At 46.8% G+C, this 27,191-nt stretch overlaps 1 protein-coding gene across 3 annotated transcripts in view; it reads left to right on the top strand.

Moving 5' to 3' along the window:
* Positions 1 to 27,191, top strand: part of nr3c2 (nuclear receptor subfamily 3, group C, member 2) — a 591,892-nt gene that overhangs the window by 545,212 nt on the left and 19,489 nt on the right. For all 3 annotated transcript variants that reach the window (XM_086011569.1, XM_086011577.1, XM_086011586.1), the window contains one exon: positions 7,991 to 8,121. In XM_086011569.1, the coding sequence (XP_085867695.1) occupies positions 7,991 to 8,121 (131 nt within the window). The remainder of the gene's footprint in view (positions 1 to 7,990; positions 8,122 to 27,191) is intronic.

Here is a 27,191-nt window from a genome sequence, read left to right as displayed (position 1 = left end):
CTCTCGGGAGCCGCAAGCCTACATTTCGTTGTACTGTACTTGTGCACTAACAATGACAATAAAGTTGATTATTATTAAGTGGTTTTGTTGGCAATTTGCTCCTAATCACTTGATGGCATCTATCACTCACAGCATCCATCCAGATTGGGCACCACGCCAGGGCAGCAGGCAGAAGAAGCACAATCGGCTTCTCTGATGAAGGCCTCCAAGCCCTCCTCTTCCAAGAGATACAAGACAGGAGCCTCACACTCCTGGGCCCCGATTTTCGGGCAGCTGTCGGGCGGCTTTTCATGCGGCCATGGTCCGAAAATCGCGGAAAAAGCGGGTCGGGACCCCCCCCCCCCCCGATTCCCCGCCCCGTCCGACTTTCGGACCGCCGTTTCCACGCGCCCCGCTTCAGTCTCGCCCGCTGCTGGCGGGACTGCTCGTCGGAGCACTAATCACCAATGATCACCTTGTTAAGGACAATTTTCCCGTGCCGTTGCGACTTTGGGGCTTTCCCCACCTGAAACCCGCCTGCGGGGAACCCCGCTGCTGAGAGCTGGCGTGAAAACAGCTGGCTTGCTTGCTTGCAGCAGCAGGTCGCTGAGGGCTGAAGAGATTTAAAGAGGCAGCATTTGCAGGCTGCAGGACCTTGTTGATCAAGGCTTGGGGGAACTATTTGAAGCCTTAGGAGCAGCTGCAGAAAGTTGGAGCCTCACACACTTCTTCAGTGTGAGCTCCTGGGAAGCCCCTCTCACCACCCTAACTCAGGACCTCCTCAACCGAGGCATCTGCTAGAAGCATGGGAGGCCTATGGCACCTTCCCTTCCTGGCATTAGAGGATCTCCAACAGCAGAGGTGGCAGCAGCAGAACCAGGAACAGCAGGATGAGCACCAGGCTGCTGCTCACTCACCTGAAGCTGCACAAGCCAGAAGGGGCCAGCGCTTGGAAATGGCTTGAGAGCACCTTGCTGCGCTTTAGGGGGCCAGTGGGACCCGTTTCTGCACTGGCAGTCCTACTCAGAAGGACTTCCATGAAGATCTGGTTTCTCTGTTCAACAGATGGCCAACGCTCCTCAAGAGATGTCATTCTCTTATGAGCACTCACCATGTTTTCCGTATGCTGGCGAGTTATCTCCTCCATGGAGGTTGCCAACCTTTCCGTGGTGTTGCGTTCATGCACCAATGACTCCACAAAGGCTCTGCTCATGGTCGCTATGGACTCCTCCATTCGCTCCACACTCGCAGCGACCCTGGAGACAAAACCTGCCACAGACTCCTGCATCTGTGCATGGAGATTCATCACCTCTTCTCTTGCGGATGGACCCAGAGGCAGAGGGTCGAGATGCAGCGCAGCTGAGCTGAGCTGGCAAAGCCCTGCGCCCTCTGACGAGGACTCTCCACTGCTGTCCCTGTCTCCAGTATCTGCTGAGGCTCACTTGTCAGCTGTGAAACACCAGGTGACAACACTACTCTATGTCCCGAAGGTCCCCCCGAGGTGTGAGTGTCTGCGCTGGTGCTGGGTGCGCTTACTTCTGCTGACGCTGCACCCTCAGAGGTTGGAGCTTCCTCTGAGGAGTCTGGCTGCACAGCCTCTTCCTCCTCCACAGTGAGGACGGGGGCTCGGGATGGTACTGTGGGGGAGTAAAGGAAGGAGTTACAGATGTAATGCCTAGGTTCCTCTGGTGACTCCCAGCGAGTTGGCATCTGCTGACACCTGCATCCATGCAGCATTGGTCTCAGTGGGAGGCCTCTTCCTCCCTGACCTAGGGAAGAGGACCTCCTTGTGGGCCCTAACCCCATCCAATAATGCCTGCAGTGAAGCCTCGTCGAATTTGAAGGCAGCTCGGGGTCTGGCACTGGCCACAGCTGCTGCAGGCTCCTCTGCCATCCTGTATGGTTCATTTGGAAGCCTTCAGAGGATGCAGTGCTTGCCATGGACCTTGAAAGCACCACGAATGATGACATCATACTGTGGGGATTTCTGACTCGATTTAGACAATTAGCAAGGCTTCCCACATGCTGGGAATTAATTGGCCAATTGAGGGAAAATTGCGTGGGGCTGGCTGACACTTTTTTATGTGTGTCAGAAACCCCACATTCGGGGAAATCCGACCATTCCCCACACAAGCCGAAAATCGGGGCCCTGGTCTTTCTTTCACCAAGCCGGACACCAATATCACTTGCAGGGAGCTGGCACTGGCACTGGCTCTGGCTCCCAACCTTGTCATACCCAGGACTGATTGACATTGTAGAAAGAAGTGAAAACACTTGTCTACCTATCAAAAAATCCAGAGAGCTCCAAGCAACTCAAAGTCATACACCTGATCCAAGCAGCCAAATATTGGCATTGGCTCATAACTCTGGTTTACTGAAATTTATTCTGCAACATAAGCCAAAAATCCCCTGCTCTTCTGGCTCATCAGTTTTAACTATCCTTGTTAATTGGTGTTGTCCCAGCGAGTGGAAAACAGCAAACGTTTTGTATGTTTACAAAAAGGAGCCAAAGTCAAACCATCATAAACACAGATCAGTAATCCCATTGCTAATTTTTGTCGAAGTTCATGGAAAGCTTAATGAGTGTGAACTTGTTGCAACTTTTCAATCTTAACAACCACCTGCCTGGTTGACAATTTGAATTCACACTCTCACGCTCATGGTTCAGAAATAGTGGTGCAGTTGGTAGGAGACGGCTTTTGAAGATGTATTCACTGACCTTGGGCACTGGAGCCAGGTGGTGGGGGTGACACTGCTGACAGTTACGGCCTCGGTGATGTAGTCCCATATCGTTCTTTCTGGAGAGCCTCCTGTGCCCCTTCTCTGGCTTGCTGAGCCATTTGTGTTAGTGCTCAAGCACTTTTACCATTTTTTTTAGGTGTGGTAGGCTGTTCAGCTTTAAGAGCTGAAGACTGCCATTTGGGAATTATTATTTTTTCAGAAGGCAGTTGAGCTCCAAGGGCTAAAAACAGCCTATTTTTAAATGATTTTTATTTTTTTCATTTTAGAAGGCAGTTTCCCTTTAAGGGACCGACACTGCTTTCTTAAATGATAGCCTTGCTTTAAGACAACGCTGTTCTTGCTTCAGGGACACTACTGCCACGCTATATTGGGCCTCCTGCTGAGATTAGTGCCGGAAAACAAGTCTTGCATGGTAGGTTTAGCGCTGCACTAATTTAAATTAGCAGGCAGCATCAAAATGCCTGCACTATGATTTTGGGCGGCTGGTAACCGTGGCCCCGCCAGGTTTCCGGCATACTGCAATTTCTAGGCCAATCTGTTTTTGTAATGTTGATTGAGGGATAAATATTGGCTAGGACACTGGGGAGAACTCCCCAGCTCTTCTCCAAAATAGTGCCATGGGATCTTTTGCATCCACCCGAGAGGGCAGACAGGGCCACGGTTTAACGTCGCATCCGAAAGACAGCACTTCCAACAGTGCAGCACTCACTTAGTATTGCACTGGAGAGTCAGCCTACATCTCTGGAGTGGAACTTGAACCTATGACCTTCTGACTCAGAGGCGAGAGTGCTACCAACTGACCCACATCTGACACAATAAAAATGAATGCCAGACCAGCTTTCAACTTTCCTTTACTGCAGCTAAGCATCCTTTTAAATACTACTGATGATAGTAGCTGCCTCCCAACTCATACTGTGGTGGGTTGAAGAACTGGCAGTAGCAACATGGGTAGAGATAAAATGGCATTGGGGTCTTAACTGGCATTTGACCCCGATTTGCATATATTATTGAAACCATTTACTGCACATAACTTCTTTCAAAGTACTTGTAAAGCTCATATGGCATGAGGGCATGAGCTATATTTATCTCGATCATGTGGAAACTTGCAGGCCCTGTAGATCTGATCCATTTAAAGTAAGACATTTGCTCATACAGTATTAATGTAATGAGGGAAAATTCACCCCCATTCTGTGAAGAAGCTGTAATGTTAATTACACATATTTAGACCTGAAATCATCGACATCATATGGTTTCCGCCTTAGAGCTCTGATCTTACCATGGGGTTTCCCATAATACCTAACTTATTGTATTGTTAGGCAGCTAAGTATGTTGCTTGATGAAAAATTTGTTCAGATTTATTTAATTTTGGCAAAGTTGAAAAACTTGGATATTTACATAATGTTTCTGAGTTTATCTGTATTTATACAGTGTTTCTGATTTCCCATGGTATGTAACCCAGACTAAGGCAATTAATCATTTTCTTTTTCCTTTGTTGAGAGTTAGGGTATATGTTTGAGTGATGAGGTACTTGTTTATCTGGATTAAAAATTTAAATGTCTGAAAGTAATGAGCACACTCAACTGCATGTGATCAGGTGCAACTTCGCTCAACTGCACTATGTGGAATTAGGCAAAGTGAACAAGGAAAAGAAGAATTTTCACATTTTTATTGATAACTCAGAAAAACACTACCCTTGCAAAGTTTGGATGGCAAATTTGTTACACTAATAGACATAATGGGGTTGAAAATCCTCGGCCCTTCAGATTCACTCTCGTTGTAACACTGCCATGTGCTGGAAGGGCTAGAAATTAGGCCAAGACTTGGATACACCTACTCCCAGCAAAGCTCCTGCGCAAGCAGCTTGCCGGTTTCGCAATGGAAAAACCGTGTGTGCGTGGACGTCTGAGTGGGTCGTGCAGCCCCTTAAAGGGGGCGTGCACCCTCCAAAAAAAATTACAGGAAACAGTGGTCGCAGCCTAATATCAGAGCTCCCATGGGCCTTGCAAGCGGTGGAGCCTCTACCTGCCCCTCAACAACGGTAAGAGGGGGCAGGATCTCCTAGGCTGGGAGTTCCCATATCCCAACCTGGGAAAAAACAATGAGGAAGCTGGTAAAGCCAGGAAGATAAGGCATACCAGACGTAGGAAAGATGGTTGTGGGGCCCACCTCGGGATTCTACGCCTGGGATGTAGCCTGAACCCCTGAAGATTCAGATTAAATCAGTATGTCTTTTGACCCCCTTTTAATAGAGGGCTGATGGAGGCACAATTAAGATGTTGCCAGGGAAGGGTTCTGGCCTTCCCCCATTCCCTGGATTCTGGAGAGGTCCCAGCAAACTGGAAAACCACAAATGTAACGCCCCTATTTAAGAAAGGAGGGAGACAGAAAGCAGGCAACTATCAACCAGTTAGCCTAACATCTGTCATTGGGAAAATGCTGGAGTCCATCATTAAGGAAGTGGTAGCAGGACATTTAGAAAATCATAATATAGTCAAGCAGAGTCAGCATGGTTTTATGAAAGGGAAATCATGTTTGACAAACTTGCTGGAGTTCTTTGAGGATGTAACGAGCAGGGTGGATAACGGGGAACCAGTAGATGGCGTGTATTTGGATTTCCAGAAGGCATTCGATAAGGTGCCACATAAAAGGTTACTACACAAGATAAGAGCTCACGGGGTTGGGGGTAATATATTAGCATGGATAGAGGATTGGCTAACTGACAGAAACAGAGAGTCGGGATAAATGGGTCACTTTCAGGTTGGCAAACTGTTACTAGTGGGGTGCCGCAGGGATCAGTGCTGGGCCGCAACTATTTACAATCTATGTTAATGACTTGGATGAAGGGACTGAGTGTAATGTAGACAAATTTGCTGATGATACAAAGATAGGTAGGAAAAAGGGTGGAAGATCAACGTCAGTGTTCTTGCTCAGGCCAACATCCCCAGCATCGAAGCTTTGACCACGCCCAATCAGCCCGATACGAGACTCCCAAAACAAGCACTCTACTTGGAGCTCCGGCACGGCAAGAGAGCCCCAGGGGCAGAGGAAACGCTTCAAGGACACCCTCAAAGCCTCCTTGAAAAAGTGTAACATCCCCACCGACACCTGGGAATCCCTGGCCCAAGACTGCACAAAGTGGAGGAGAAGCATCCGGGAAGACACTGAACACCTCGAGTCTCTTCGCCGGGAGCAAGCGGAAGCCGAGCGCAGGCAGTGCAAGGAGCGCACGTCAACTCAAGCACCCCACCCACCCGCCCCTTCAACCACCGTCTGCCCCACCTGTGACAGAGACTGTAGGTCCCACATTGGACTCATCAGTCACCTGCGAACACATTTTTAATGTGGAAGCAAGTCATCCTTGGTTCCGAGGGACTGCCTAAGAGAAGAGGTAGGAAAGCAAATTGTGTGGAGGACGCAAAGAATCTCCAAAGGGATACAGATAGGCTAAGTGAGTGGGCAAAAATCTGGCAGATGGAGGTTAATGTGGGAAAATGCGAGGTTATCCACTTTGGTAGGAAAAATAAAAAAGCAAATTATTATTTAAATGGAGAGAGATTACAAAATGCTGAGGTACAGAGGGATCTGGGGGTCCTTGTACATGAATCACAAAAAGTTAACATGCAAGTACAGCAAGTAATTAGGAAGGCAAATGGAATGTTGACCTTTATTGTAAAGGGAATGGAGTATAAAAGCAGGGAAGTCCTGTTACAACTGTACAGGCGTTGGTGAGACCACACCTGGAGTACTGCGTACAGTTTTGGTCTCCTTATTTAAGGAAGGATATACTTGCATTGGAGGCAGTTCAGAGAAGGTTCACGAGGTTGATTCCAGAGATGAAGTGGTTGACTTATGAAGAAAGGTTGAGCAGGTTGGGCCTATACTCATTGGAGTTTAGAAGAATGAGAGGGGATCTTATTGAAACATATAAGATTCTGAAGGGGCTTGTCAGGGTAGATGCAGCGAAGATGTTTCCCCTCGTGGGGGAATCTAGAACTAGGGGACATAATTTCAGAATAAAGGGGCCCCCTTTTAAATCGGAAATGAGGAGGAATTTCTTCTCTCAGAGGGTCGTGAATCTTTGGAATTCTCTACCCCAGAGAGCTGTGGAGGCTGGGTCATTGAATATATTTAAGGTGGAGATAAACAGATTTTTGAAAGGTAAGGGAGTCAAGGGTTATGGCAGGGAAGTGGAGTTGAGGCCAAGATCAGATCAACGATGATCTTATTGAATGGCGGAGCAGGCTCGAGAGGCCAAATGACCTACTCCTGCTCCTACGTCTTATGTTCTTACACATAGCGGCCAGCATATGCTGGGATGCCTAGTTTGGCCAGCACCTGAGATGTACCCCTAATGGCACCACCATTGGCATTTAAATCAAAGAACATTCTACTGACCCCCCCACCCTCCCCCCCCCCATACTCGAGTGGTCAGCAGTGGTGGATCCGGTCAGGTGCACCTATAATTCCACCTAAAAAATCATGTCATAACCTCATTTCTCTCATTGGATTTATTCACATGCTACTATGGGTAGCTGTTTAATGGTTATGCTAAAATGAATTCAATTTGCATATGTTAATTAGATTCATTAGCCAAAAGACACCCTTCATAATTTAAATGTAGATTCTGCCTTTTATTGAAGTTTTGAGGGTATAAGTGTTTTACATTGAGGGATACTTAGTTTTGCATTGAGGGACACTTCGTTATGAATTATGCAATATATATTTAATCTGCATGTGAATGCAAAATAATATTTTCCTACATAACTTTTAATGAAAATAGATTTCAGAAAACAGCACATTGAAATCCCAGCACTGTGTGTGAGACAAAAATCTACCTCATAGTTTCAGGATGAGGGTTTGTGCCTGTTCCATCTGCTGTGTTTCTGTGCACTTTCCAGTGTTTGGAGCCGTCGCGGAGCAAGTCCTCCAACAATCTTGTCTGCCACAGAAGGTATCTGTTATGGGGGGAACCAAGAAAGGGGAAGGAGTAAATGTACCTTTAAAAGATATATGAGGTGTACACCATAAAATGCCAAGTATATTCAAATTTATCTGAATTCAAGATTAACCAATTTCCAACATGTTCTCTTTTATTTTAGATTTCCAGCATTCACGGTGTTTTGTTTTATCTCATTATTACTCCGTCCTTCTGGTCAGTTTGGATTAAAGTAGGCTTGACTGAATATAATACATTTCAAAGTCGACCAGGATATGTGATGAAATCCAGTCAGTTGATAATAGTGTAATATTTAACTTTGTTTTTAATCAGACAGCGGATGCAGCAGTCAGCAATGTATGAACTATGTCAAGGGATGCAAAGCATCAGCATAGAATTTGTACGCCTCCAGTTGACCCATGAGGAGTTCCTGTGCATGAAAGCCCTTCTCTTGCTTGGCACAAGTAAGTAACACATCCACATTTACTCTGTTAAAGATGACACTAATAAATTTCAGAATAACGGTTCCTTCTTGCATTTTTATGCTGAAGATTCAGATTCATGTTTTAATAACTGACTTCTTACAACACTATCCTCGAGTATTTGTACCTAAAGTACCTTCGAGATGAATCCTTAATAAGAAACACATACAAAAGTATTCATGAGAAAACTGAGTTATTTTGATTGTTCGTTTAGTTGTAATTAGGCTATAGTCTTTCTATTTACACGATGACATCATTAGACATCACAGTATTTAGACAGTGAGTGAGAAGCAAAGAGAGGGGTTGAGAAAAAGGCAGATGAGCTAAAAAAAACTGGGAGAGGGACAGAGAAACCACATAAAGTAATTGGGAAGACTGGAAGGAAACAGAGACAGCAGAAAAGGCCCTAATTGTAAATGAGTGGCTTTGATAGGCTTCCCACTCAGCTTAGCACAGTGACAAAAACACAACACATATCATCCTTAAAGAGTTTCTTACCTCTACAGCTGAAGTCATAAACAAAATGAAGCTGAATGCTGCTAGCTACTTACCATTAAGTAGATGTTAAGGTAACTGAGAAAGAAGGACAGATGTTAGATGAAAGCAGTAGACCTTTAAATCAGCACTTGAACCCTCTTTGAAACAATCAAGAGCTGCAGCAAAGGTAGATTATGATTTAGTTCTTTGTGAAGTTAAGTGAGTCATTGGGGAGATGAAGAGGGATCGGTGGGTTGTGTACATCTACAAGCACTTACAATTGCACAGAAATGTTTCTAAATCGTTTTTCATTGGCGTAAGTATGTTGTCAGTCATGGTCAAAAAGCCAATGCAATAGAAGGATGTAATGAACCAGGTCATTGCAACAAAGGTAACTCCTCAATGCTTCACCTAGTGGTCAGATGGTAGGTATGGATGCTGTTAGGGGGACCTGTTTGTTATAAAGTGCAATGTGATTTCCATCCGCAAGGAAGGGGACCCAGTGAGACTAAAATGTCATTGAGGAATTTTATTGATATCAATGACTGTTAAGATGGTTCTTTGGGCTGTTGCAGCACATATATCAGGAGTGTTGGAGGTTCCATTGCCTATATTTCATTCTCATATGGAATGCACAAATCAGGTTACAGATTTATGTGAAACTGCAGAATCCTGTACAGCTCAAAGGAAACCTACTACATTACTTTTAATAATTTTTGTAAAGTTTTAAAGCTGCCAACAAAAGCTGGGTGATTTGGAGATTCATGGCTGAATCTTGGATTTTATCCGGGATGTGTAGTCCAGCTTCAAGATCCATGCAGGTGTAGATGGGAAACTCACTGACTCAGTGCTCTCAAAAGAAGAGTGAGCCAAGCTGTCCATTGTCACCCATTCTATTTGATGTCTTTGTTAATAGTGTATTGGATGGCATCATAAGGGATGGACTTGGAGTGTCTGCAGGTATCTCTAAAAGATTTAGTGTTTCTTTTCATGCATGATGTTGTTTTGCTCGCAAAATCATTTAGGAATCTAGTACACTACACCCACCTTGAAAAACTGGCAAACCAGTGGGATTTAGTGGAGAGTCCCCCAATTGTGTATGTAACCCCTTCACGGTTCTCTAGATATGTGAGATGTGGTCTCTGTTGTAGACAGTATTCTATAGTCCAGTAAGGAGATCACTACTACAATGGCTTAATTCTAATTATCTTACTTTATAGTTTTAACATCAGACAGTATAAGAAGATTACGGGTCAATGACCTAAATTAGACATTTGCATACATTAGAATGAATCTAGACATAATAAACATACATTCTCCATTTATATGGATTCAAAGGAGAATCTGTCCCTGTGTCCAAATTCGAGTGCACTCTTTCGTCGGCGCGCTTAAGTTGGAGCTCATGGTATGTATAATGTCTGCAAGACTTACGACTCCGAACCCCTTCGTTGAATTCTCTTCACGATCACTGAATCCCACTTTGAGTTCTGGCTGCAGAGCTACTAATACGAAGGGCGGCGGCCGAGTTTGGAAGCCCGGGACGGGATGCGGCAGCCATTTGCCTCCTGAGCCCTCTTTTCAGAGCTCCTGCCCTCTTTTCTTCCAGTCGCTCGCGTTTCCCGCTTGAAAAACCCGACTCCACCCCTTCCTCCTGGGGTTTCTGCCTGGAGACTGCGCAGCCTCACTGTCTGCAACAGTTGATACTGGTGCAGAATTATGGAAAGTCTGCTCTTAGTCACATTGTGTCCTTAAAAGTTCTTGCCGTACCTTCACATGGGCAACTTTAACTCAGGGATTTATAACAATGATAATACAGTGTCTAAGTTAAAGATTGATAACCATACTTAGCGTACATAACATTTCCAGTGGGTATTACATGTATTACCACCATACATGGCTGAAAAGGGGAGATAAAAACTATTGATTGAGAGATACAAGGTGTATCTGTCAAATAGTTGGTTCATATCATTCGAACATACGAAAATGATGGGCAGGAAAAGACCAGCAGGCCCATCAAGCTCCTGGGCAAGGCAAAACCAGGGGAAAAAAGGGCCAATAAGGGAATAAATGCTCAGTAAAATTCCTCTCTGACCCCCTCAGGTGATTGAAACCTGTCCAGGAGATCCCATGGAACCAAGTATTACCTATAAAGACACTTGCCTTCTGTACGATGCAATCTCTGTCCCAGTCAAGAACCGGTCCAACTCCCTGTTGAAGGCGCATGGAAAGTCAGCACCCAACACACCAGCCGGCAATGTGTTCCAGAGGCCCTCAATTCTCTTGGAAAAGAAAACGGCCTAATATCAATAGGGACTCTATCCAGCTGTTTAGTTATTTTATATATCTCTAAGTCTATGCTGCTCTAAAGTAAATAGACCAAGATCCTTGAGCCTATCTGAGTAGCTGAGGTTCTTTAAGCTAGGAATCATTCTTGTAGCTCTCCTCTGGACCTTTTCCAAGACCACTGTATCACCCACCATGTGGGGGGACCAAAACTAGGCACAATGCTCTAGATACAGTCTGACCAGTGACCTATACAGTGTCAAACTGGTGTCCTTTGATTTATACTGCATGGTTCTATGAATTCAACCCAATACCCTGTTAGCTTTAGCTACAGTTTCTGTACATTGGTCATGAACCTTTAGTGATCTGTGCACAATTACACCAAGATCTTTTTCTCTCTCGACCTCTTTCAGTATGGTTCCCTGCAAATGATACGTGTGTTCCGTGTTGGCCCTACCAACTTGCATGACACTACGTTTATCTGAATTAAATGCCATTTGCCAATGTGTGGCCCACTCCCCTCGCACATCTAAATCTTTTTGAATTTGATTGCACTGCTTTACCGTCATAACCCTTGCACAGATTTTGGTGTCCTCTGCAAACTTACCATATTCCCAACACCACTGTCCAGGTCATTAATAAAGACCGTGAAGAGTAGCGGGCCTAAGACCGATCCTTGGGGGACACCACTTTTAACATGTTTCCAAGCTGAACCACATCTGTTAACTACAACATTTTGGCTGCGGGATTGGAGCAAATTCCTAATCTGGCGTTTCAAATTTCTACTGATACCACAAGATACTATCTTGTGAAGTAACCTAGTGTGAGGTACCTGATGAAAGGCCTTCTGAAAGTCCAGGTAGACAATAGCTATCAGATTTCCCTCATCCACTACCCTAGTGACTTCCTCAAAAAGCTCAATCAAATTTGTTTTTTTCGGAAGCCATGTTGGGAATTTCTAAATGCCCCTTCCATTTCTCAGTGATCACACAGGGCATCGCGTACAATCCCTTCTAGCATCTTCCCAATAATGAATGTCAGGCTGATAGGTCTGTGGTTGCCTGGCTCTAATTTGTCCCCTTTTTTGAAAATACCAACTACATAAGCTATCTTCCAGTCTAAAGGAACTTTCTGTGACTCTATTGAATTATTGAAGATAAAGGCAAGGGGCCCTCAGAGCGCCTGCCCCATCTTTATAATCACCCTTGGATGGATATTATCTGGACCTGGAGCCCTATTAATTTTGAGCTTCCCTAAACTATCCAAGCTGACATTACTATCTATTTTAATATTAATAATGATATTCAATACTGACCACCCCTCATCTGGAACATAAGCATCATCTACAGAAGTATAGATTGATGCAAAATAGTCAATGCAAAATAGTGGATGATAGCTATAGCTTGGACAGAGCTCTTCAGAATTGCACTAAGAAGTTGCTGAAAGGTGCTTTGATCTTTCTCTTGTCCCTTCAATGTCAGTAAAGTTTCAATGCAAGTTAAACTTCTGGTATATAAGATTTGTGCCCTAACAATTTTGTAGGAAGTTTTGAAGATCCCAGGCATGCAAAAGAAGGTCTTCCTTTGGCCAGCATGCAAAATTAAATGTCAAACTGTGAGGTGGATTTGTGGTAAAAAGGGGCAACAGTTGCAGAAGGAAGGGCAGCAGTTTACACCAACCTAAAGGTTACATCTCTGCCAAAGCTCCTTCCTTACATGACCTGGACGAAACAGTTGGTAATAATCGACCATGATCCGCGACATTTGGTTTGGACATCAAGAACATCAAGGTAGCCAGTATGTTGCAAACTATACTGCATAGGTCCTACCATCTCACCGAAAGCAGATATACATTAAATAGTTATGCGGAAACCTGAGCCGTGGGATGACAGCTGCTAATAGGAGTTACCTGTAGGCCAGGTATGTGAGCATGCACTTATATATCTAGGATTTAGTGCATACCTGGATTGGGTTGCAGAGAGACCAAGGGGCGAAATTTTCAGTCGCATAGCGCCCGTTGTTTGGGCGCTACGGGTGCCCTTGTGATTCGAAAATGGCATCCAAGCAGCGCGCGCACACTTCTGGTGCAGGCCGTGCCAGATGCCATTTTGGTGAGGGCTTTAACGTTGGCGCTGGAGTAGGGTGTGCGGATCGTGACGTCAGTCGTGTTAAACTGATTTGATGCCAGCGCTGCCATTTTCGACCTCAACACTGGAGCTAATGCCCTCTCTTAACCTTCCACAGCTGAACATGCGTTCAGCAGCAGGAAGGACCCTGTACCAGCACTATTTAAAGGGAGCATGTCCTACTTACAGGTTAGTTGCTGATTGATTTCTACTAGCTGCTGCTGAATTTGTAGAAGTGTTTAGTGATTTCTAGACTTCTTTAAAGTTGTCTAAAGTCTACAAGGAGTGGTGTGGCACATGCTTAAGGACTTAGTATTGAACTACAAGGGGTCTGCTCAGACCAGTTGCTCCCAGAAAAGGGTGCAGTAGTTTGTATCCCCCTTGACCTGCACCATGACAGGGAGAATGAACAGCGGTGACACAGAGCAGGACAAGCTGCTAGAAGAGGGAGGAGGAGGAGGAGGAGGGGGAGAAGGGCTCTCAGCAGGAGGCCATATCCACCCAGGGTCTTCGGGGAGCAACCCCAGCGACGAACATGCATGCGATGTCTCCGTTTTACTAAGGAGGTGCTCAATGAAATCTGCCAACTGCTACAGGTGGACCTGCAGTCTCAGTCCAGGGTGCGGATCGCATTGCCAGTGGCTGTAAAGGTGACCGTGGCCTTGACTTTCTTCGTGTCGGGCTCCTTCCAGGCTGGAGCAGGCAACATCTGTAACATCTCCCCGTTCACTATCCACTCCTGTATAAGTAGGGTGAGTGAGACTCTCCATTCAAAGAGAGCTGACTACATTTCATTCTCTCTTTCCAGAGAGAATCGGGCAGAGCGAGCACGCAGCTTCACCAGGATAGCAGGCTTCCCCATGGTGCAGGCTGCCATTGACTGCACACACATTAATTCGGAGATGTACCGCAACCAGAAGGGTTTCCACTCCCTCAGTGTCCAGCTGGTGTGCGACCATGCTCAGCCCATCATGCAGGTTAATGCTCGGTATCCTGGCAGCAGTTGTGATGCCTTAATTCTGCGGTAGTCCGCTGTTCCATCAGCATTTGAACCAGCGGGTGGCTGCTTGGTGATAAGGGCCATCCGCTGACCACCTGGCTCATGACTCTTCTACACAACCCATGCACACGTGAGCAGCATGCATATAACGAGTGCCAGGCTGCCACACAGAATCTGATAGAGCAGACCATTGGCATCCTTAAACAATGCTTCTGCTGCCTGGACCGCTCTGGAGGTGCCCTGCAGTACTGACCAGGGCGTCTCTCAAGATTCGTAGAGGTCTGTTGCATGCTCCACAACCTCGCCCGCACCTTACCTTCCCTCTGTTACTGACCTTCACAGCGTCCTCTTGACCACAATACTACAATAAAAGGCACCACAAGACAAACATCCCAAACCAATTTTATGAATCAAACCGTTCCAATATTTCATTCAGAAGTCAACTAATCACCCTTGTGCATTCCTTTAGTGCCTGTGTTCCGTGTACCTTTGTCCTAGTGCTCCTATGCAGTGTTACCCCAGTGGCTGCAGCATGGCTGGTGGAAAACTGGTGACTTTCAGTGGGGAAGATTGCAGATGGCCTTACAGGACGACCTTGAGCAGCTCTGGTGCCGAGAAGGCCCAGCTTCAGACTGCACCACCTCGGCATGGGCGGCAGCAGTCTGGGCTGCTGGCTGACAGGAGATAGCAAGAGCACTGGTGGAGTAGCAGGGTTGGGAGGGCGAATGCTGTCATCCTGAGAGAGGACAACAGGTTCGTCCTCCACGGGGCCACTGCCACTGCCCCCCGGGTGGCGCCTCAGCAATCCTAATAATCTGCTGGAGTACAGAATGCTGGACTGCTGTAACACCCTGCAAGCCCCTTTCAATGCTGGTAAACCAGCCATGATGGCAGCAGTCTGAGCTTGCGAGGCAGCAAGCTAAACTTGCACTACTTCAGTCTGAGCTTCCATTGCAGCACTCAGATGTTGTGTGGCTTCTGCTTGTGCTGCAATGGAAGCTGAGACATCGGCCATTAGACACTGCATCCTGGTTGGGTCCACAATTGCGCTAATGGATCTGCCCACCTCTTCCACGCTGGCAAGCATGGGCTCTAAACTCTGCGCAAAGCCCTCTGCAAGGTTGGAGCTGGTCTCCTCCATGCTCCTTAACATTGTATTCAGGCTTTCTGGCAGGCCTGCCACTGCGCCAAGTATTTCGTTGTGCATATCCATCAGTTTTGTTCTGCAGGCCACCCCATCGAAGTCTTCATCTGAGTCCTGTGCAGCAGAACCTCGCCCTCCGGGGAGCTGGCACCTGCACTACCCTTTCCCTCTGCCCTGGCTGAAGCCCACTCATGCCCGGTGTCTGACCACGTACAGATCCCACGTCTAACATATCTTGTAAAGTACGTGTAGTGTCAGTATCTGAGCTGGTGCTGGGAGTGTGAAATCGAGTGATGGCGCTGTGTCTTATGCATCACTGCCTTCTTCCTCTTGCATTTCCTGCTCCTCCACCACTGCCTGGCCAGATTGCACTTCTTTGCTATCGGAAGGGAGAAGGCACAAGGGTAAGGTTGTGGTGAGGGGAGGTGGGGAAAGCAAGGGGTGCATGCTTACACCATCTGCAGCTTGTAAATCAGAAGAGTTTGTGAGATGAGGGGTAAGTGGGATGTGAGAAGGAGAATTATGTATGATGATACCATCATATTCAATCTATTCAGCCCTGCCCTTGGCCACGGGCTCAGCAATGTCCCTCCCAAGAATGGCCAGCACCGTCTCCTCCATTGGGGTAAGGTTATGCAAGCACGTCTGTGCCCCTTCAGGTAGCCGCTTTTGCCTCCTGTTATGCGCCACCTTCTCCTGCAAGAAAGAGGGAAGTGTGTCAACGAGTGTCATACAATCTGTTCGGGTGATGTGCCTGTCATGGTTGAATAGCTGGCAGTGTGTGAAAGCGGTAAAATGTGGGTGTGAGGCTTGCAGTAATGTGTGACGGTGAGGTAAAGCTATGAATGTGAGGCATGAGTCGTGATTGATAGAGATTGTTTGTAGGTGAGTGAAAGGGGGTGGTGAATTGAGCAGTATGTGAGGCTAGTGGTTCAGTTGTAAGGATATGGCAATTAAAGATGAATTCAGTGACCTTGACCACTCATGTGAGATCATTAAACTTTTTGCAGCAGTGCATCCAGGTCCTCGGGGCTATACTGCTGGCATTGACCATGATGGCTATCTGCTCCTATTGCCTTTTCTGATTTTGCCTAGATGGCCTCCTGGCCCCCTGCAGATACAGGACCTCTCCTCCTGTCCACCTCCTGCTCCAAGGCCTCCAGTGCTGCATCTGAGAATCTTGGAGCACGCTCTCTCCCCTGTTGTGCCATCAGTACTTCTTCCTGCTTACACCCTGTTCAACAGCCAGTTGAATCACCGGCTGCAGGCAGAATGCACCTCCCCTTTAAGAAGTGCAGGCTAGCTTTAATTGGTGCTAACCTTGCACAAACTTGGGCCCTCTGCTGAGCGTGCAGCCACTCAACAGCGCGTTCAGCACTGGGCTGCAGACCACAATCATTCTAATTAACAGGCAGCACGAAAATGACGTGCTACCTGCACCACTTTGAATGGGCGTGGGTTGATCCCGCATCACAATCCCCGCACCCGTTTTTGGAGGCAATCCAATTTTTAACCCAAGCAGTTGCTGCTAATGCTTTACACCTTTAACTGGTGGCTGTACCATTTGTTGGGGTGTGGGTAATGTCAGGAGCATGATAGCAACACACTCATATTTTATGGTAAATTGTGTTGTTCAGTGAGTTTCTGATGAGGACTCAAACCAGGTGTCAGGTGTCTAATGGCCAACTAGTGGCTATCATCCTAGGGTGGGGGGGATGTAGGATGCAAGTAAAAACTCTTTGGTGCCAAATTGCCTCCAAGTTGGCATGTCCCGTGATGGGAGATTTGAACTGTCAGTCCTCTATGGCAAACTCAGTAACCTGCTACCTGAACCAGGCAGGGCCACGATATCCCATGTCACTATTGATGATTCTTCTCACTCAGCTCCAGATATGTTATGTATTGTGTGTTCTCCTCCCACCTGTGGTGGCGCTGTCACAGGAGATAAATGGTTGGGTGTTCTCTGTTAAGTTTAGCTCTCTTTGTTCGGAACTTGCCAGAACTTCCTTTCCTTCCAATAAAGCACTTCATGTTTGAATCTCTGAGTTCTGAGTCCTAAATTGTGTCTAGGTAGAAAGGTACCGACACAACAAGTGGCGACGAGGAGCGGATGAATCTGCGTACGTTACGGGTGCAGTGAGTAAACAGAAATTTTAATTTGAAACATGAGATGGCTACTATATTAGGAAACATCGGTGATTTTGATGAAAATGTGGAGCAATGGAGCGCATATATGGAACGTTTTGACAATTTTGTATTGGCGAATGCGGTGGCAAATGAAAAGGTCGTGCCTACCTTTTTGAGTGTAATCGGGCCGAAGACATTCAATTTACTTCGCAGCCTTGTGCAGCCAGATAAGCCAGGAACTAAAACATATGAGCAACTAGTGGAAATTCTTGGAGCACATTTTTCAACAAAACCTCTGGTTATTGCTGAGAGATTTAGATTTCACAAGCGGAATCAAGAGGAGGGGGAATCAGTGACGATGTTTATTGCTGTTTTAAAAAGGTTATCAGAACACTGCGAGTTCAAGGAGGTGCTGAAGGACACCATTAGAGATAGACTCGTGTGTGGTCTGCAAAATGCAGCCACACAGAAGCGCCTTCTTACTGAGGACAACCTTACTCTTGAAAAGGCCATTGAAGTTAGTGGCTCCATGGAGATGGCGGAAAAGGAGGCTCACCAGTTGAGTTCAACAGGGAGAGTTCACAAGGTGTCGTCTGAGCCTAAAGGTGCGCGGAACGGCACATGTTACTGTTGTGGGAAAACGGGCCATCACGCTAATGACTGCTGGTGTACGGAGCTGGAATGCCGAAATTGTGGCAAAAAGGGTCACATTGAACGCGCCTGTAGAGGTAAAAAAAGAACAGACAGAGCTGGGAAGCATGGAAGCAAAATGTCTGTATTTGGACAAGAAAGGAAAAAGAGTGTTCATTCAGTGCAGTATGATGGAACAAGCAAAACAGAGGGGAGCGACACCTCTGAGGAGGAAGAGGTGCACATACTGACGGTTGCAGGTGATTCAAATGGCTACTGGGTGTCACCACTGGTGGAGGGACAATCAGTGCGGATGGAGGTGGACACAGGCGCGGCTGTGTCCCTTGTTTCAGACACTGTCTACAACAAAATGCTAAAGCATCTTACCCTTCAGCCAACAAACATTGTGCTAAAGACGTATACCGGCGAACCTGTGGCCATGAGAGGCGTCATTGAGGTGACAGTTAAATTGAACGGAGGCTGCAAAACTGCCACTATATGTGGTAAAGGGAAATTACCCATCCCCACTGGGACGTGCGTGGCTAGAGAAAATCACGCTGGACTGGCCTGCAGTCCGCATGATGTCAAAAGGGGAGTCAGGTCTGACTGCAGTGTTAAACAAACATGCAGAACTCTTCAATGGGGAACTTGGGAGCATGAAAAAGATCAGCGTGAAACTGGACATTAAACCTGACAGCAAGCCGAAGTTTCACAAAGCCCAACCTGCACCCTATGCAATTAGGCCAAAAGTTGAGGCTAACTTGGAGGCCTTAGTCGAGAATGGAGTCCTGGAGCCTGTGAGCGTGAGCAAATGGGCCACACCCATTGTTCCTGTCCTGAAAAAGGATGGATCTGTTCGAATCTGCGGGGATTTTAAAATGACTATTAACCTGGTGCTGTCTGCGGAACAGTACCCTCTTCCCCTCATTGATGATCTTTTTACGGGCCTGGCCGGAGGGCAAAAGTTCAGCAAAATAGACTTATGCCAGGCTTATCTACAAATGCATGTCGATGACAAATCAAAGGAGCTGCTGACAATTGTGACACACAAGGGGCTATACAGGTACTGCCGCCTTCCGTTTGGAATTACGCCGGCCCCTGCTCTATTCCAAAGGGCAATGGATCAGATTTTGAGTGGACTGCCAGGAGTCCAGTGCTACCTGGACGACATCCTTGTCACTGGGACAAATGAGGAGGATCATCTTCTGAACTTGGATGCGACACTACAACGACTGAAAGAGTACGGACTCAGAGTTCGTAAAGACAAATGTGAATTCTTTTAGTCTTCAGTTGAGTACCTGGGGCATGTGATTGATGCTACTGGCCTGCATAAGGCGCCGTCAAAGGTCAAGGCGATCGTGGAGGCCCCAGCACCCCAGAATGTGAGCCAGTTACGTTCATTTCTGGGGCTACTTAACTACTATGGGAAGTTTATTCCAGACTTAGCAACATTGCTGAAGCCGTTACATCAGTTGCTATGTCAAGGCAAAACATGGAAATGGACTGAACTGTGCAACGAAGCTTTCGCCCAAGCAAAGAAAGCATTGCTGAAATCGTAGGTCCTGACACACTTCGACCCAAAGCTACCCGTGCAGCTAGCATGTGATGCATCACCATATGGTGTGGGAGCAGTCATATCCCACATCATGCCTTCGGGTGAAGAGAAACCTATCGCCTTCGCATCACGCACCTTGAACAAGGCCGAGAATAACTATGCGCAGATCGAGTGCGAGGCCTTGGGAATCGTTTTTGGAATTCGAAAAACCTGTTTGGGAGAAGGTTCACACTCCTGACGGACCACCGTCCATTGACTTCAATCTTCGGGCCCCACACCGGAATTCCATCTCTCGCTGCAAGCAGGATGCAAAGGTGGGCTTTACTGTTGTCAGGACACACATACGACATCAAATATCGCAAATCAGACTTGCACGGCAATGCAGACGGACTCTCGAGGCTACCCTTGCCTGTTACTCCCCCAGAGCCTCGTCAGATAGACATCTTCTACTTTAGACAAGTGGAGGGAGCACCTGTCACTGCAGTTCAGGTGCGAAGGTACACCCGCAACGATCCAGTCCTGTCTGAGGTAATGGACGATGTCATTCGAGGGAGAGCTATAGGAGATTCTCCTAGTTTGAAACCTTACGTTTCAAAAAGAAATGAGCTCTCCATCCAGGCAGGTTGTCTTCTTTGGGGACGCCGTGTCATCATTCCGCCACCTCTGAGGGAACCTGTACTGCAACAACTTCATACAGGCCACAGTGGGATGGTTCGGATGAAGGAAATGGCAAGAAGCTACTTCTGGTGGCCAGGTCTCGATGGGAATATTGAGGAGAAAGCCAAAACATGTTCCCCATGTCAAAGGGTCCGGAATGTTCCACAGCTGGCAACCCTACACCCCTGGGATTGGCCTGCAGAAGTGTGGCAGCGAGTACATGTGGACTTCGCCGGTCCTTTTGAAGAGAAGATGTTTATGGTGGTTGTGGACGCTCGTAGCAAGTGGCCGGAGGTCGCTGTGATGAGGTCTACCACGGCAGAGAAAACAATTGAGAAACTTGGTGAGATGTTCAGCCGTTATGGCTCACCGGAACAACTCGTAAGTGACAACGGTCCACAATTTGTATCACAGGAGTTTGCAACCTTCCTGCATGTGAATGGTGTCCAACACATCAGGTCTGTCCCCTATCATCCCTCTACTAACAGCCAGGCAGAAAGGTTCGTGCAAACTTTGAAGCATGCCTTGAAGGCATCGCAAGGTCAGGGCTCAATCCACCAACGTCTGAACAGCTTCCTGTTGTCCTACAGGAACGAGCCGCATGCCACAACCAAAACTTCCCCCGCTTCGCTCATGATGAAGAGGCAGTTGCGGACAAGTTTTGACTTACTCAAACCTCCAAGGGCAGAGCAGGTTGTCCATCGTCAACAACAAGCTCAAGTTGAAAAGAGAGAGAAAAGAGCCAAGGAGAGACGGTTTCATCTGGGAGAGCACGTCCTAGCTCGAAACTACAACACTGGACTGAAATGGGTTCCTGCTACGGTGATCGCGCAGACGGGCCCTGTGTCTTACACGGTTGAGACTGCTGAGGACGTCGTCTGGAGAAGACACACACAGATCAACTGTTGCTAGGAGCAGAGACAGCCACAGAGGCTCCAACGGCTGGTTGGCCTGAACTGTTTCCGGATGATACCGCAAACCAGCATCCTTTGCCACAGTGCTCTTCTCCAACACAGGAAGTCAAAGAGACTGTTCCACCTGTGCAAACTCCTGACTTTCGACTGACACAGGCACCTTCTCCATCCAGGCCTGTGTTAATGCCTACTGCTGTGGAAGCCAGCGATGACCGCCGGTATCCTGTCAGAGAGCGGCGGCCTCCAAGACGCTTGGATCTGTAGGCTTAGTGACTTACCCACAAGACTGGGGCAGAATAAACCCCAGGGTAAAGTCAGGGGTTGAGGCAGTCTACCTCTACCCTAGGTTCGTTGAGTGCATTGAAAGTAACTTACCTGTTGAGGAATAATGTGGACCTTCCATTTAAGAGGGGAGGAAATGCTATGTATTGTGTGTTCTATTGTGTGTTCTCCTCCCACCTGTGGTGGCGCTGTCACAGGAGATAAATGGTTGGGTGTTCTCTGTTAAGTTTAGCTCTCTTTGTTCGGAACTTGCCAGAACTTCCTTTCCTTCCAATAAAGCACTTCATGTTTGAATCTCTGAGTTCTGAGTCCTAAATTGTGCCTGGGTAGAAAGGTACCGACACAACAAGATAGTCAATTACTTCAATGCCCTAATGGCAGAAAAAGCATTAAGAAGCTTACCAGTGCTATGTTCTAAAAAGCAGCATGAGCTAGTTTTATATGAGAGGCACAGTGACAAAAATACATTGGGGGCCAATGTTCCCCGGCCACGCACCAATCGCGAGGACCCACGCGGGCCACTCACCAGCTGCTGCTGCTGGAAGAGATACTGCGCAACAGCGGCCACACAGCAACTTTACAGGGCCCACGCTGGGAAAAAAAATTAGAGGGAAGATTGAATGGGTCCTGGTCTAAAGTGGCAGCTCCCGATTGTTCTTGTGGGGCTGGAGCCGCTGTCTGCCCCAGCCCTTGGAGGGTCCTGGGAAAGGATCAGCAGCCTGTTTGAAAAAGGCATACAAGCCAACCAAGCCACAGAAGTGGATTCCACCTGGGTGCCCAGGCTAGGATCATGGCCTAGACCTACAAAGAGGATACTTTTGTTTAAAAACTTTTCAAGGGGGCCGTTTCTGGTAAATTACAATTGTTTCTGGGAGGGATCTAGCACCCCACACCCCATCCCATCCCCAACCGATCATTCTTAAGCTAGCCTCTTCACTAGGCAGGTGCCCAGATGTGCACCTGTGGCATGTTCACCTGTCATTGTTATGCAAAACAGGGGACCTCCCCTTGACCTGTGAACTTTGGCAGTATCAGCAACAGAGGTCATGGTTGTGTGCGTTTTGGCACTTATGCTAAAATGTGCAGTCCCCTCCCCCACCACCGCCACAAACAACTTTTCAGGGCCTCAGTGATGTCCAGAGCTGTCACGTGTTAATAATCTTAATGAGGTTTGTCAAAAACTCCAAGATGAATTTGAAAAGGGGATTTTTTTCCTGAAATATGATCCAGGGTGAAAGCATTTGAAGCACGGAAGCACTTACTTACTGAGCTCTGGTGTGTTCGTCTCTGTGACAGATTTCCGAAGTTCTACTGGGACATTGTGATAGTCTATTAACAATAGGATATTAAACTACTTTCATCCTCATAGAATGTGGTCATACCATGTATACATCATTTTATTTAAGTCAAGGCACAATTTACTTTGGTACATTAAAAGCCAATAGAATGTAGCATAGTTTTGGATTATAATGGAACTTTACCTCTCAAATGACTTTTTTGGGTCTTTTTACAATTGAGACAAAAGTCAGGATTCTTTATAGAATGTACATGTAAAACTTTTGTAACATATCCTGGGGGGCGGTGTGGGGGGTGGTAAATTCTGGTCGTAATTCCTGGTCGTAATTTTATTATCCTTTCTCTGTCAGTTTTCCCCTTGCCCACCTTCTATCCTGTATATATCTTAGTGGAACACAGTTCTGTGGACATCCTCTGGTAACTCACCATTCTTTGTCCGTGAACCCAAACATTGAGCGTCACTGGGCAATTTGACAATGGCAGCTATCACATCCAAACCTGATCCTGTCCTCACCCAAAGCCTATGTATGTGCACTTCCAGCGAGATAATTTCCTCTCCCTAACCTAGGGGTGCTGATTCAGCAAAGACCGCCGAATGAAGTCGGGACCTTCTTGGTCTGTGTGGCTCGGCTATTCACTAGCCAATCAATGCAACCATTGGAGGAGCCGAGTAGTACTTGTTGTGCATAGCATTTTGCAGTCAGTGCATTAACAACAACTTGCACTTATATAGAGCCTTTAATGTAGAAAAACATCCCACGGTACTTCACAGCGGCATAAGGGGGAAAAAATTGAATGCCAAACGAAAGAAGATGATATCAAATCAAATCAACTTTTATTATCATTGTTAGTGCACAAGTGCAGTACAACGAAATGTAGGCTTGCGGCTCCCGAGAGTGTACAATTTGGATTAGGACACTTAAACATTTCAACATACATTTGTACATATATATTAGCATAAATATGACCATAATAAAGTGCATCGGCAGATGTGCAGGCTTTAGTGTTTATTTGTGGAGTTCAGTAGGATGACAGCCCTGGGAAAGAAGCTGTTCTTAAATCTGGTCGTACGGGTGCGAATGCATCTGTAGCGTCTTCCAGATGGTAGGAGGGCGAACAGACTGTGGCTGGGGTGGGTAGGGTCTTTGATGATGGACCGTGCCCTCCGTAGGCAGCGTTTCTGATATATATGTTCTATGGTTGGTAGCCGGGTGCCGGTAATGCGTTGGGCAGTTTTGACTACCCGCTGCAGGGCTTTCCGGTCATGGGAGCTACAGCTGCCGTACCATACCGTGATACAGTTTGTCAGGATGCTCTCTATAGTGCAGCAGTAGAAGTTAGAGAGGATCGGGGGTGACAGATTACATCCCTTCAGCCTCCTCAAGAAATATAGGCGCTGCTGGGCCTTCTTCACCAGAGAGGAGGTGTTGAGGGACCAGGAGAGGTCTTCCGTGATGTGGACTCCGAGGAACTTAAAGCTGGCCACCCTTTCCACCTCCGCCCCATTGATGTGGATGGGGGTGTGACTTCCGCCTTTGGACTTCCTGAAGTCCACGATTATTTCCTTTGTTTTCTTGGTGTTAAGGGCCAGGTTGTTGTCGGCGCACCACTTCACGAGATGCTGGACCTCCTCCCTGTAGGCTGACTCATCGTTGTTGGTGATCTGGCCTACTACCGTGGTGTCATCTGCAAACTTGATGATGGTGTTGGAACCATTAACAGCCACACAGTCGTGGGTGAAGAGGGAGTAGAGGAGGGGGCTCAGCACACATCCTTGTGGGACCCCCGTGTTCAGGGTCGGGGGGGGGAGGTGTGGTTACCTAATTTGACAGACTGGGGTCTGTTTGTTAGGAAGTCCAGGGTCCAGTTGCAGAGGGAAGTGTTCAGGCCAAGAGTTTGGAGTTTGGTGGCCAGCTTGTTGGGGACGATAGTGTTGAATGCTGAGCTGTAGTCTATAAACAACATTCTGATGTAGGTCTCCTTACCATCTAGGTGATTCAGTGCCGAGTGTAGAGCAGTTGTGATTGCATCCTCCGTTGATCTGTTTGCCCGATAGGCAAAATGGTGTTGGTCAAGGGAGGCAGGAACACTGGCTTTGATGTGGGCTAAGACCAGTCTCTCGAAACACTTCATTATGACGGGTGTGAGTGCGACAGGTCGATAGTCGTTCAGACACATCACAGCCGCTTGTTTAGGCACAGGAATGATGGTGGCGGTCTTGAAGCATGTAGGGACTACTGCCTGGGCCAATGACAGGTTGAAGATGGCGGTGAAGACATCAGCCAGCTGATCAGCACATTCCTTGAGTACCCGTCCAGGGATGCTATCCGGTCCAGTAGCCTTTCGTGTGTTCACTCTGCGTAGAGCGCCCCTTGGGTGACCAAAAGCTTAGTCAAAGAAGTAGTTTTTAAGAAGGGTCTTAGAATAAGAGAGGGAGGTATAGAGGCAGAGGGGTTTGGGGAAAGAACTCCAGAGCACGCAGCCTAGGCAGCTGACAGTGAAGCAGGGGCATGCACAGGTGAGTAGAGTCAGGAAGACAGAGATTTCATTGGGAGGAGTTGTAGCACTGGAGAAGGATACAAAGATAGGGAGGGGCCAAGACCATGGAGGGATTTAAACATGCGGAGGAGAACAGAGGGGTCATGGGTGAGTTTTTTTGAGGATAAGGGATGATGCTGGTGGTTCTGGAAGGGAGAGGGACAGTGCCTAAAGAGAGGAAACCACTTACAATGTCAGCTAGCATGAGGGCCAGGATGGGAAGTTGGATAGTCAGCAGTTTAGTGAGAAGGGGGCTCAAGGGAGCAGGAGGTGGGTCTCATGGACAAGATAAGCTCGGAGAGGGCATGGGAGGAGATAGGAGAGAAACTAGTGAGATGAGAGTTTAGGGCTAGGATGGGGGACTGAGGAGAGCTTTCGCTTAGTGGGGAAAGAGTGACACATCAGAGGCAGTTGAATGGATGGTCTCTATCTTAATGACAAAGAGTTCCATGAGTCCTTTTCGCTTATTGTTAAAGTTGAGGGTGGAAGGGCAGTGGAGAGGGGTTTAAGAAGACGGTTGGTAGTGGTCAAAAGAAGCCTGGGGTTATCTTTCTCTCCAGGATGATCCTAGAGGCTCTTTTGGAAGAGGAGCTAGAGCTTGATGTGGTCCAACCAGATCTGGCGATTGATGGCTAAGCCAGTTGTGCGTCACATACGCTCAAGTCTGCATCCCTTGAATATGAGGGAGCAAAGATGCGGGCTATACTGAGAGAATGACTGGGATGGGAGATGGTGAAGGTTTTGCAGGGGAGAAGGGCATCAAAGGTAAGGGAGTGGTTGAGCAAATCAACAGCTGTAGAGATTTTACAGCAAATGGAGAGTCAAAGGGTAGAATTAGAATTAAGGGTAGAATTAACCCTAGTTCTAAAATTCTGACAAAGCTTTAATACAATGGTAACATAATGTTGTCACTGGCCTTGAAACATCAATTTAACCAGTTATTTCTTTTGGTGGGAGGAAAGTTAACAGATCTGATCCAGTTAACTTTAAGCACACTGCGTGGTGTACTCTGTAGGAGTTATAAGCCACATTTGAAGCCGGCCTTAATGTTTGCCATCAAACTGATTTAATGAGGCTGAAAATCCACAATCCCACACAAGAACATTAGTGTAAGTGTGTAGGGGGGCGGGGGAGCGGGGGAGCGAGCAGAAACTCCTTCCTTTGGGAGTTCCCATATTCCTGGCCCTCAGTGTGAGGAGACCAGGCAGGATGCACGCCCCTCACCACAGATTTTCAGCCAAGTATCTTTTTGAATGTGCCTCAGGTAAAATGAGTGTGCATACCATTCTGAAGTACTGGAAGGCATCATTCCCGAATAGTGATAAGTTATATCCACATTGTAGTATTTGTAATGGACCTTCTTTCCATCATGTTATATTGTATTAGCGGGTATTTTGAAGGCATGCACTGGACAACATTCATGTGAATAACATAATTTTCTGTTGCAACTGACACAAGTCAAGACACCCTCGTACATGAATAGATTAATGACATCAGGACTCACAGGATGAAAGAGTGTCATGTGTGACTGAACATTCCATAAACTGTTGCACTTACATCCTTGAGTGGACAAGCAGCCGTTGGTTAACCAAGCAACATGCTGAAAGCTTTCCATCTACAGATAAAGTAGACTTGAAAGATTATCATAGAGCTGGAAAAGAAGACACTGGAAGCAGAAGAGAAGAAGAAATAAACATCTCATTTCAACAACTAGAAAGATATTACAGGTAAATTAAATTTCCACTTGCACTTTAAAAATACGTATAATATAATTATCTTCACTATAATCAGAAGTAGTTACTGTGAAGGAATAGCTAATAATACTTTCAGAAACTGCCAGTATGTCCATGCAGTACATGCAGTGACATAGCAATTTTCTTTTACTACTGCAACCATATGAACCACAGTAAAAACTTGGAAGAAAAACAAGAACAATGTTGATTCAATGCATATATCATAATAGCATGTTACTTTATTCTATTTACAGGCGTACAAAGACTCACTGCTGAAATTTGGGAGCACAT

The sequence above is a fragment of the Somniosus microcephalus genome, chromosome 2 (assembly GCF_052327205.1).
Source record: "Somniosus microcephalus isolate GS21.2 chromosome 2, FLI_Smic_1.0, whole genome shotgun sequence".
NCBI classification, from domain to species: Eukaryota; Metazoa; Chordata; class Chondrichthyes; order Squaliformes; family Somniosidae; genus Somniosus; species Somniosus microcephalus.
This window is presented reverse-complemented; position numbering and strand designations above follow the sequence as displayed.